The 12,988-nt window shown below is 38.6% G+C and overlaps 1 protein-coding gene across 1 annotated transcript in view; it reads left to right on the top strand.

Annotated features, from left to right (window-relative positions):
• Positions 1 to 12,988, top strand: part of EIF2S1 (eukaryotic translation initiation factor 2 subunit alpha) — a 17,012-nt gene continuing 4,024 nt past the window's right edge. Inside the window, exons 1-5 of the mRNA XM_011232138.3 lie at positions 1 to 318; positions 4,699 to 4,940; positions 6,967 to 7,046; positions 9,031 to 9,182; positions 12,801 to 12,907. Of these exons, the coding sequence (XP_011230440.1) occupies positions 4,700 to 4,940; positions 6,967 to 7,046; positions 9,031 to 9,182; positions 12,801 to 12,907 (580 nt within the window). The 5' untranslated portion in view covers positions 1 to 318; position 4,699. The remainder of the gene's footprint in view (positions 319 to 4,698; positions 4,941 to 6,966; positions 7,047 to 9,030; positions 9,183 to 12,800; positions 12,908 to 12,988) is intronic.

Raw genomic sequence — 12,988 nt, forward strand, 5'->3', positions numbered from 1 at the left:
AGGAATCAGAGTCTTACCTCTTCCCTGAGCCTTGAAAGTTACTTAAAGAAAACGATAGATACCGAGAAAGCGTACATTTCAGGTCCTCCTTTGATCTACAGTCTTCTTTTTTTTCGGAGGACCTAGACTCTATGGTCAGTGAGGAAGAGGGTCCTCTATTCTGTTGGCGCTTGCGTGATGCGAGGTGGTTCCGCATGCGCGGTGGGGTAGAATCAAGCGCACGCTGAGGAGGATCGGCCGCTCCTGCGGGGGTACTGATCTCTGAGATTAAAGAGCACGGCACGGGATCCGGGCGCGGGATTCAGACGCATACCTCAGGTGACTAGTCCCCCAGATCGGTTTCTTCAAGAACTCATTTTGGTTGTATCCAGTGACTTGGGTGGTCGGGAGAGGGTAGGCCCTTGGCTAACACCCCTCCCTTTCCCGTTCCTGCGCGGGAAGTGTCCGACACCACCCGCCGGCGCCGGGTGGGGTGTCCGTGTTACAGCGGTGTCATTGTACGAACCGAAGAGTCTCGTGAAGCGAAGTGGGCCAAGTGACCATACAGCTTCTTCGATATGCTGAAAGTGAGGATACTTTGAGATGGGGGCGGCCTCGGGAAAACGCTGTGACACCCCCGCCCCAGGACGCTGAGCACCTTGCTTTTTCAGAGCCTGAGAAGCCCACCAACCTCCCGACATTTTTTTTTTCCTTCCGCCCCACCAAATACTACCTCTCAGTGGAAACCAGAACAGATACTTGAAAGGGACCGTTGGGGTGGGCCACAGTGTTGTCAGGAGCTGGGTTAAAAGGATCCAAAAATAGTTTATTTGTCCGATAATTTATTTTTTAATAATGTTCATATTACCGTATCGCCTGACTTGTGCATCTTTATAGAATGAATCATGCCTTGCATCGAAACTAAAACAACTGTTGAAGAGTTCATTATTCTTAGTATCGGTTTTCCGTATTTCAGCACTAATGAGAATAGACTTAAACGCTGTGGCCTCATAGTTAAGCATGACTAAAAAGGGAATTTTGGGGTTAAATACGTATTCATCCTGAGGCCCCTTTTATTATCGTCCAAACTTAGGCTACTTTAATTATCATTAAGCAAGAAACATGGTTTCTTGGAGAAAAGGTGTAGCAGAGAAGTCTTGGTTTGTCTCCCAGTTGAAGTTATCAAGGAAAAGATACTTGTGATTATGTGTCTTTCAATAGTTCGTGAATTATATAGAGCTTTACTGCCTATTCTGAGTTGATTTGATGCCAAGTGACAGTTAATGATTCTCCTAAGATCTCGAGAAGACACATAGTAATATTTGTAGAGATTGGTGCTTTCTATTTCAGCTACAATGAAATAGTTTAAAAGCTTATTTGCGTAGCACTCCTTTACTAAAAACTAGCATTCAGAGAACATTACCGATAAGCTTTAGAGCCAAATTAGAATTATCTTGAGTTGTCTCTATCACATTACACACTTAACTTTGGAAAGGAACGTGGACTTCCCGGATCTATTATGGGTACTTGACCATGCACTTTAAGAAAAGTCCTACCTACCATTTGACCAGGCAAAATTACTGACAGTGCAGGATATTTGAAGTTAGCTTGGAGTTCAGTTAACATATTTTGAAAGACAGAGCTTTTATACTGAAGAACACGTACCATATTGTAGTACTCTGACGAACTGAGGCTCTGTGGGTTAAAGGTATTTTGATTTTAATATCAGAAGACTTGATTTTAGTTCCTCTTCTAGTACTTATTAAGCATTTATCCTTGAGAAAGTAATTTAATATCTTTGTTCCTTGGTTCCCTTTTAATTGATTGCTTCACCGTACTCCTTTCATAGTACTTTTTTTTTTTTAAGATTTTATTTATTTATTTGACAGAGAGAGACAGCCAGCGAGAGAGGGAACACAGGCAGGGGGAGTGGGAGAGGAAGAAGCAGGCTCCTAGCGGAGGAGCCTGATGTGGGGCTCAATCCCAGAGCACCGGGCTCACGCCCTGAGCCGAAGGCAGACGCTTAACGGCTGCGCCACCCAGGCGCCCCTTACAGTACTTTATATTGCTGTTACTTACTAGTTTGTTTCCCAGTCTATACTTAACTTCCTTAGGTAAGAATCTTTAAGTGTCAGTAGTGCTTAGTACATAGATACTGCAAAAATAATGGTTTAACGAATTAAGTTACAAAATGGAAATAGTACCTCATTTGCCTTTTAATGTCATATTTATATAGCACATAACACTTTCCAAATTTTTGCATATATTTTCTTTAAAAATTTTTTATTTATTTGACAGAGATAGAGACAGCCAGCTAGAGAGGGAACACAAGCAGGGGGAGCGGGAGAGGAAGAAGCAGGCTCATAGCAGAAGAGCCTGATGTGGGGCTCGATCCCAGAACGCCGGGATCACGCCCTGAGCTGAAGGCAGACGCTTAACCACTGTGCCACCCAGGCGCCCCAAGCATATATTTTAATCTCATTTGATACACTCCACAAATCTGGAAGATCCATGACACAGACTAGAAACTGCAGTTTAATGGGAATGCATTTCCCAAGCAACCACAGCTAGTAAGTGGGGGAGCAAGGGCTGGAACCCATGTCTAGAGCTATTTTGTACCTATTAGTTACTTTCTTTGTTGAATAACATACCATCAGCTGTGTTCTTTTTGTGCCCTGTATATTGTAAAGAGACTGGTACCTCTTAAAGCAGTAGTATTCTTATCTCCCATCGTGATTCTTCTGCAGTATTGCTTGTGTTCTCTAATCATCAAATGAAGTCTTGCTTCCCCAGGATTAATCAACTTTACTATTTGAATAAACCTGGCAAGTAAATGTGGTTAGCCCCTGTTAAATCTTTTAAAACAGTTTCACACATTTCTGTAACATCATTTAGTTTGACACCTAGTTTGAAACTTACAGCTCTCAAACTTTAGTGCTTTACATAGATATTTGACAACAGTTGTCCAAAAGGGGGGGAAAACTGTTTAAGAATGAAACAACCAGCTCAGCTGTTTCTTGGCGGGTAATTCTGGCCATTGAATGTCTACTTCCCTTTATTTGCTAAATCCCTGTATTGTCAAGCTACAAAAGAAATGCATTTCCGCCACTATTATTAATATGCTGCTTTATTTCTTTTTGTTCAGCAGGATAGATTAGGACTAAAAGCTTGCAATAATCTGTGGTATTTGCTTTAACACTGAATATGTTAATGTTATTTTTTTAAAAAGGTGTTTCTAACTAATATTTATTGGTAATATTGGGTGAAAATACAGCGTGATGAATACGAGCACAGACTCTGGATCCAGGCTTCATGGGTTGAGATTCTATCACTTGTCAGTATATGACAGAACAAGTTACTTGGCCTCTGTTTCTGTTTCTTCAACTATAAAATGGAGAGAACTAGGGAGAAAGCCAGTGGTCCCTGTAGGTAGTAGAAAGATGTAAAAATCAGTGGGAAGCCAACGTGAAGATACTTGTGGGTGCCATTAACAGTTCTCAGACTGTACTGCCCCAGCACTCTGGGGGTCTGTGAGCTGGATGTGGATGTTCTGGATCAAGTAATGGCAGCCTTATTTCCCAATTAATAAGAAAAAAATTGGGGCGCCTGGGTGGCTCAGTTGGTTAAACACTGGCTCTTGATTTTTAGCTCAGATCATCATCTCAGGATCGTGAGATCAAGCCCTACGTCAGGCTGTTGCTAGGCGTGGAGCCTGCTTAAGATTCTCTCTCCCTCTCCCTCTGCCCTACTTGCTTGCTGTCTTTCTTTCTGTCTCTCTAAAAAAATAAAGTAAACGAATTTTCACACATTTTTCATGGGCCTTTAGGTCCTATTACTGCCTATTTTCTGAACCTTGACAGTAATAAATTGGTTAAGGTTAGTAGAAAAACATGAAAATCATCAGCTATGATTAGTTTTACAGCTTTCTTTTAAAAATACACTTCTGTGCATGGAATGATTTCAGCCTTGTGGGTCATTAAAGGAGTAGTGCTAAAAGTAGGTTGGGTAGATCAAAGGGAATAGTTTTAAATATACTTAATGCTTGGAGTGTAGGAGACTCTTGAATTTTACAGTAGTGGAGTTCTATAAAGCCGTTCTCAAGATTGGGTATACCTGTCCAACAAAATAAAAGTGTTTATTTAGTTGTATTTAGTTACATTCAATATTTTTGTGATTAGTAAAATTTTAGGTTTTGTCTTAACATGTTACTGTAATTTTGGCTAAAATGATAGGGTGTATTACTTGATACATGATCAGGACTGGTTTAAGTAGTCGGAAGATTCTTCCCTTTATATAGTGGGTGTTACTGTATAGCCTTAGCTGACTTGAAGAACGAGTAGCTTCAGTTTTGCTGATAGGTTTGTAGTGGTGATGCTTACCATCATTTGTTATTTCTTAAAGTGGTTGTATTAAAATAGTATTTTACTCTTGAGGTGTACCTTTAATCCCTAGGTCTCAAAGTACTTTATAGATGGTCATTATTTTTTATGATTCCTCTAAAACTGAAGTCAGAGAATCACCCAAGCCTTACAAAAATGTGGAGCAAGGTAAAAATTATAGCTTGATTCCTAAACATCTGTGTGTTTTCTGGTACCATTAAAGAAGTTTAAAGAGATAAGAAAACTAATCATTTCTTCCAGCGGCGAGATATGGAAAATTGACATTTCTTTGTTTTTACCTTAACTGAACACTGATTTGATTCTTTTGTTTAAAATGCAGAATGCCGGGTCTAAGTTGTAGATTTTATCAACACAAATTTCCTGAGGTGGAAGATGTAGTGATGGTGAATGTAAGGTCCATTGCTGAAATGGGGGCTTATGTCAGCTTGCTGGAATACAACAATATTGAAGGCATGATTCTTCTTAGTGAGTTGTCCAGAAGGCGTATCCGTTCTATAAACAAACTCATCAGAATTGGCAGGAATGAATGTGTGGTTGTCATTAGAGTGGACAAAGAAAAAGGTAAGTGATAAAAATACCTAAAATATAAATCTCAGATTTAAAATGGTTTATTTAATTTTTTTTTTTTTAACATACAAAGTTGTTAGAGAAGGATGGCCAATTACCCATCTAAGCAAGACCTCTTGTGGTTTAATTAGAACATTCCAGGGCTGTTTTGTGTCAAATAACTTGACTTTTATTCCCAGAGGTTACCAGAATATTGACAGTTGACTCATTGTGGCTAAACTCAAAAGAGATAAGTAAACCAGTTTATTAGTTCATATATTTGTAAGATGCTTTTTTATTGAGGGGGACCTGGGTGGCTCAGTCGGCTAAGTATCTAACTCTTGATCTCAGCTCAGATCTTGTTCGCAGGGTTGTGAGTTCAAGCCCCACGTTGGGCTCCATGCTGGGTGAGGAGCCTACTTAAAAAAAAAAAAAAAGATACTTTTTCTTGGTTTAAAGCTAAATTTGTAATCAGATTATTGGAGGAACATGGAAATGGGGCAAAGGTAAATGGATTTTAGGAATATTTTATATAAGTTTTGTAAAAGAAATATACTGCAGACACACACCCAAAACCCAGTGTTCTGTATCTGATTATTAGAGTGTTTGTATTCTATGAAAGTTCATTCACTGTGTCCAAAACTGCTAAACATTTGAGGAAACAGGAACATATGACCCATACAGAAGAGAAAAAGCAACCGACGGAGATTGACCTAGAGGTGACCTTAATATTGGAGTTAGCAGATAAGGATTTTAAAGCAGATGTTGCAACTACCCAAGGATATTAGGAAAATAAGCTTGTAATGAATGAACAAAATGAAATCTCAGTAGAGACATTAGAAACTCTCACAAAGAACTAAATATAAACTCTAAAATTAAAAGTATAATATCAAAAAAACTCCCCAAAAGGGCTAACAGCAGGGCGAAGATGGCAGAAGGTTCAAGTCAGACTAGCAGGTCGTTCATTTAAAAGAACCAGTCTGAAGAGCAGAGCAGGGAAGAAGCAAACTGTCAAATATTAAAAGCTCTATTCCAAGAGAAGAGAGAGAAAGGGCAGGAGATATATTTGAAATTCTGACCAAAGTTTCCCATATTTGCCCAAAAAAAACCTAATTTACAAACTGGGGAAGTTCGGCAAACCTCAAGCAGGATAAATACTGATAAGATCACATCTAGGCACATTAAACTAATGAAAAACAGCGATCAAGAAAATCTTGAAAGTGGCCAGAAGAAAATGATTCCTGATTTACAGGGGAACAGTAATACAAATTAGTATGGTATTCTTACTGAAAATAATGGCTATTTGAGCACTGAGTGACATCTTTAAAGCACTGAAAGAGAAAAATTGTCATCCCAGAATTCTAAAATATTTAAAGAAAATACTCAGCGATGAAAATCAGAAATGAAGACATTTTCAGGTAAATAGAAACTAAGAGGATTTATTACTTAATCTGCATTATAAGAAATGGAAATTATGCAGGCCCATGAGGTGTGATGCCTGATACGGGAAATATGTAAGTAAACGTAAAAGACCATTTTTCCCTCTTAAATTCTTTAAAATACATTTAAATACTTGTCTCATTCTGTACCCATGGGATTTTAATTTATGGAGGTGACTGACCACATGGTGAGGCCAGTGCCATGGCCACACCATGCCCATGCAGGGCCACCACGAGGAGGAAGCACCACTTTTGGTCAGGAGGCAGAGGGAGCATCAAAAATACAGAAAATATATAGAACACAGTTGACCCTTTGATGAATAGATGCCAAAAAGACAAGTACAGAATCCTTTTGACTAGCTTTCACTTGGGTAATTGAAAATATTAGTTCCCTTCCCTGAAGTGATAGAAGTACATGATGATACAAATGCATTTCTGAAAACAGAAATCTCTCATCATCTTCTGCAGTATTTTATTGATATGATTTTAGTGGGAATAAGTGTAGGTATGCCAACCAAGCAGTCTGGTGTCAAAATTTATCACAGTGGTAAACTAGCACCTGGGCAGAGATGATTTTTTTTTTTCAAAATTTTCTCATACAGGATATATTGATTTGTCAAAAAGAAGAGTTTCTCCAGAGGAAGCAATCAAATGTGAAGATAAATTCACCAAATCTAAAACTGTAAGTTTGATTTTTGAGTGTGATTAGTCCACTATTTAATGTATTTAATAAATAATCAGCATGTAATATTCTTGGCAGAAAATTAAAATCTGGATTTTCTGTAACTGTATTTCCATTTATAATTATGAGTTACATAGGATAATTTGAAGACTTAATTTTAAAAGAGTTATGACTGCAGTGTTTTTACCTCATGGTGGTACTACCTTAAGGCATTGCTTAGTGTCTAATCTAAAATGAATATACTGAACATTGGTGTTTTTAAGTTATTTTAGGTTAAATTAACTGTGGTTGATTTCAGTTGATTTGACTTCTTATAACATAGTTCTTGACTTTAAACCCCATTCTGGGATAAGAGTCACAGAGACAACCAGCTGTTGTATGTTAAGAATAAGCAAGAGTTTGTAAAATGTGAATCCAGGAAAGCAAGGCAGGGGCCTGTTAGTAGTTTTTATCCCCCCCTAGTTTGTTAGGGTTCTTTCTATTTCATTTTCTTACTTTGGCTGTAAACTCCTACTTCTATACAACAAGTATTAATGAAGCAAAAACAGCTATTCATTCTTTTAACAATTTTTTTTTTTAAAGATTTTTTATTTATTTATTCGACAGAGATAGAGACAGCCAGCGAGAGAGGGAACACAAGCAGGGGGAGTGGGAGAGGAAGAAGCAGGCTCATAGTAGAGGAGCCTGATGTGGGGCCTCGATCCCATAACGCCGGGATCACGCCCTGAGCCGAAGGCAGACGCTTAACCGCTGTGCCACCCAGGCGCCCCAGCTATTCATTCTTAATGGTCTGTCTGTAGTTTTTTCTTCTCTGGTCCTATTTAGATTATCCTTCATTCTCTAGATCCTTGGTTCTTAATGGCAACTTTCCATTGTGTCTGTTTTCTTTTTTGTTCTCTTCTCTCGTGTATGTTTCTGTCCTCAGGATAAAATGCCAAGAAAACAGTGTTTAAATGAAGAGATTTTTGAAATCTTGCTTAATTAACCCCAGTTAATAAGAGAATAAAAATCTAAAAGCCAAAACACCATTACCCAAACTTTTCCTTTTGTTTTACTGATGTGTTTACTATTACTGCACTTTGGTTTACACACTAGAAAACACTGTCAGTGAAATCCCTTCTTAATGAAGCGAGGACCTTGCCACTCAGAATGTAGTCTCTGGACCAACAGCACTGACATTACCTGACTGCTTAATGCAGGGTCCTCAAGTCTCACCAAGTTTGAGAAGCTCAGCTCTAGGAAGCTTTCACTTTGTTTTGTCCCCTTAGAATATTGTAAAATGAGGATGTTGATAGATCTTACAGGACGATAAGGTGATAGAATGAAATAGCCAATGTTAGTACCTTTCCTCACTAAACTTTCATGTGTAACATGAAAACCTCTTTTCTTATACCCTTTCTCTTCTTTAAGCCCTTTTATTTTTAGGAAATGAGAAAGTTTGGCAGCAATGAGTAGGAGATGGGTACATTGAAGGATAACTGCTAAATAACACCAGAGCAAAAGAAATACTAAAATCTCAATCCTGGTTCCGTGCTGTCATATGGAGTAGTAATAGTAATAGCTTACACTTACATGACAAGTTTTGCGTAATATACAAATTTTATATATTTGTATAATGTTTTCCAAGTATAATTTGGGTAGATTTGATCTCTCTGCAGTTAAAAGGAGAGATATTGGTATTTCCCTTTTCCAAAAGAGGAAACAAATTTAGAGAGGTTAATTGGTCCCTAGGTCAACTTGATCTGTGTCTTAGGACACTAAGTTTTGTACTGTTTCTACTTGTTATACCACTTGAGTTAAATATTATAGGAAAGTGATTATTTCTCTATGAAAAAAGAACTTGTATGTTAATCCTTTGTTATTGAGGAATTATTGTAGTCTAACCAAAGGTTTGTTTTTATATGCTGTCTACTAAAATGTAAAAATATCTCATTTTTTTAAATAACTTACCTTTGAATTGTTGAACTCTTCATTTTGTTTCCAGGTTTACAGCATTCTTCGTCATGTTGCTGAGGTGTTAGAGTACACCAAGGACGAGCAGCTGGAGAGCCTGTTCCAGAGGACTGCCTGGGTCTTTGATGACAAATACAAGAGACCTGGATACGGTGCCTATGATGCATTTAAGCATGCAGTCTCGTAAGAACACGTCCTTGGCTCTGTTCTACTTTGATATCACAGCTGCTGGGTCTAGCACACAAGTTGAGAGCCTGACATGTAATAATAGCACAACACCCACATATTAAGTCCTTGCCAAATTTAGATAAAAATATTTCCATGTAAAAGGCCCATAATGTGGGCCAATCCTATGTAGCCAAGCATATATAATTGTGTACTCTGTAGTTTTCATGAACCATATGGTTTCGTCTCACATTTTCCCCTCCTGGTTTTCTTATTATCCTAGCTAACTTCAGGGTCAATGTAGATGTCTCGTCTACAGCTGTACCTTGTTTTCTTTACCTCAGTTCCTTAGACCTTCAGCCCCTGCCACTTTAGCCAGTTTCCATATGGGCTCACCCTGGGTCTTATTATCACCAGAATTTGGTGTGCCTCCAAAACCTTTAATTCATACGTTATATTCTTTTACCACAGACAGCCTCCTGTCCTTCCAGTTCCCCCATAGTTGGTCCTACTCTGTGTCTTCTTAATTCTTAATGCCAGACTATGATTCTAGACCTTTTTCTTCCTCCCTGTCTTTTCACCCTTTCCTGCCTTCTCTTTCTACTCAGCATAAACATACCACAGTCCATCATTTCAGCAACTTTTCTTGCCAATATCATGAGCTCTTGCCCTGTTTTTCCTTCTGTTACATCCAGCCTTGGATCGATGTTCCTGCCTTCTCTGCACTTGTACAATGCTGGGTGCTGCTAGGAAAAACCACAGTCTTGCAGGTTGGTGCCACTGCATATTCATCATGGTCTCCAACCTCAGCTGCGCCTTCACTGCTGCCTCACATTCTCTCTGCTCTTTGTCAGTTCTTCCTCCCATTCTTAAGAGTGGCTAAAGCTTTTACACTATCAGATATCAACTCCCCCCTTCCCTCACTCTCTACCAGCGTGCTCACTGTGTTTTATAAAAAGAATAGAAGCCATTGCCCAGGATCTCCTCTATTCCTTCCACTGTCTCAGCAACCTTCTCTCCCATCTGTCATTAACCTCCTGTGCTCCTGTTATTCTGAAATTCATATCCTTCCTGCTCTCAGACTAATCTGACCACCTGTGCACAGCTGCTCAGGGATCGTTTTATCCGTTATTCCCTTTTTTGTGTCTTCAGCCTTTCTCTTTGTTGGTTTTCCTCCATCAACATAAAAATATACTCTAATTGCTCCCACTTATACTAAAAGCAAACTTTACCTCCCCTTTACTTTCTCCTGTAGCAAACACAGTATTCTCTCTTTTTAATAGCCAGACTCCTTCAGTTCTCTGTACTTAACTGTCTGTCCTGCACATCCTGCTCTTTCCCAAGTGTTAATGCTCCACAGGCAGCCTCTCCACTACACTGAGGTTACTTTCCTTTGTGCTGCTGAAGGATATTATTAGTCCCCTAGCTCTCAGAATGACCGAGTGGACCGGGGACTGATAGAGCCTCCAGCAAACCTGCTCATACGGGGCTCCAGATCCTTTCCAGCCCCCCCCCACCATGTGACTATTTGTTCATACCACATTTTGGGAAAGGTAAGAATAATAATTGTAACAGGAAACATTTACAGGTTTCTCACAGCAACGCATGGTATAAGTGCTGTTATTATCCGTGTCTTAGAGATGAGGAAATTGAGGCAGAGATTAAATAATTTGTCCACGTGCACAAAGCTAGCAAATGGAAAAGCCCCGATTCAAACCTAGACACTGGCTCCCATCTGGAGTTTATGCTATTAACCATGAAGCACTGCTTTATATTTCTGTCCTCCCTGACTTCAGTCCTGCACGCCTTTTGTCCCTCGGTGTGCTGTCATCTTCCAGCCCTGGCTCAGCTCCCTCCCTTCCACCTCCAGCTCCCCCTCCATTACCACTCAGCAATGGCATACGGTTTTCCCCTTTTCCTTAACATTCTTTTGCTTCATCAGCCATGTAGTGACTGTCCATGTTTAACTAAAGATAGTTCTTTGCCACATGTACTTCATATTTTTTTCCTTCTAATTAAGAAATAAAGTTTCTGAGATAGTTGAAAACAATATTTTACCCCCTAAACCCATTCCCCTCACTCATCAGTGGTAACTACTATTCTATAATTAGTGTACACCGTTGTTATTTACATTTTTATGGCTTTATTATATATATGCATAAAGTATAGAGTCATTTTTGTATTTAAAAAAATTTTGTATTCAATTTATTTAAAGAATTTGTCGTTATTGTTGTAGCTTTCTGTACCTTACAGTTTTACTAGTAAGACTGTTAATAAACAGGATTCTCCAAAGTGGTAGATGTGCACCTACTTCGTACTAATTTCTAGTAGTATTTCATTGTAGGAATATGCTTTATTTCTTTCTCTGTTAAGAGATACTAGGTCATCCTCCCCCTTTTTTCCCCCATTTTTTTAAACCATGCTATTATGAATATCCATGTACTCTGTGTACATTTGGGAGTTTCTAAGGTATATACATTGCAATAGAGTTGTTGGGTCATAGGATTGATTATATGCATCTTTAAATTTACTCAGTTTTGCCAAAGTACTCTCCAAATCAGTTCTACAATTTATATTTCCTCTAGCAGTTGTATGAGCGTTCCTATTTCTCTTCATCCTCACCAACATTTGGTATATATCTCAGATTATTTTTGGTTTTGGCAAACTGATGGGTATGTAATAGTACCTTGGTTTTGGTTTGCATTTTATTGGTTATTGTGACGTTAACAGCTTTTCATATGTTTACTTTTTTTTTTTTGTGAAACCTCTGTTCATCTCATTTGCTCATTTTCTGGTGGTTTGTCGTCTTGTTATATTTTGTAAGCAGTATTAGCTGAATGAAAGTTCCTTCCACCCAGATTCTTTTGCCTTTCATTCCCTAACACCTACTTTTTAGGCCTGATAGCCATTTCTGTTTTAATACTTGTTAACAGCTTTCTTAAAATAGTTCTACCTTTGCTTTTTAACATCCTGCCATTCTTTGAGTCATAATTTCAATTTTTTCATTTGTTCATGTTCCACAAACATGCTGGTGACTGAAACCCTGGTCCCTGTCTTGTGGCACTCAGAAGGGCCGGATGAAATGCCACTTGAGCCCATGCAGCCCATTGTGAGCCCACTAACTGAAAGTAATAGCTTCCTCTCCCAGCTTTCTGAGGATGCATTTTTATCTTAAATTTGCTTGTATGTTTTTGTTCTTTTCAAGCTCCTTGAAGCAGGGACTGCTAATTGCATGGAAATGTTTAATTATAGTGGGATGTCCAGTATTTTAGGAGACATTTTTAAATTCCTTGCTTTAGCCAGATCTCTAAAATTTTTCTTCAAAGAATAATCAGCCGGGTATTTTCTGTTTGTCATAGTAGTGCTAAGTGCTTTACTTGCGTTATTTCATTTAATTCCACAGCCAATGAGATGTACAGTTTTCATCCTCATTTTACAATTTGGAAACTATGGTCTGGAAAGGCCCCAAAACACATAGTTAACGAAGTGTAAAGCTAAGATTTGAACTCAATTCTGACACTAAAGCTTGTGCCCTTAAACATTATTCTGTGGTGTTGTGTTTGTTGTCACAGTTATCTGTAAAGTAACCTTGGCCTTTTGTGTTTTTGTGTCTGTGTTTTGTTTTGCTTTAATTAGAGACCCATCTATTTTGGATAGTTTAGATCTGAATGAAGATGAACGGGGAGTACTTATTAACAATATTAATAGGCGTTTGACACCACAAGCTGTCAAAATTCGAGCAGGTAAGTGATTTTTTAAATGTTGTTTAAAATATTTTGCATGAACTGGGGTGCCTGGATGGCTCAGTTGTTAAGCGTCTGCCT

Source organism: Ailuropoda melanoleuca, chromosome 14 (assembly GCF_002007445.2).
Source record: "Ailuropoda melanoleuca isolate Jingjing chromosome 14, ASM200744v2, whole genome shotgun sequence".
Taxonomy (NCBI): Eukaryota; Metazoa; Chordata; class Mammalia; order Carnivora; family Ursidae; genus Ailuropoda; species Ailuropoda melanoleuca.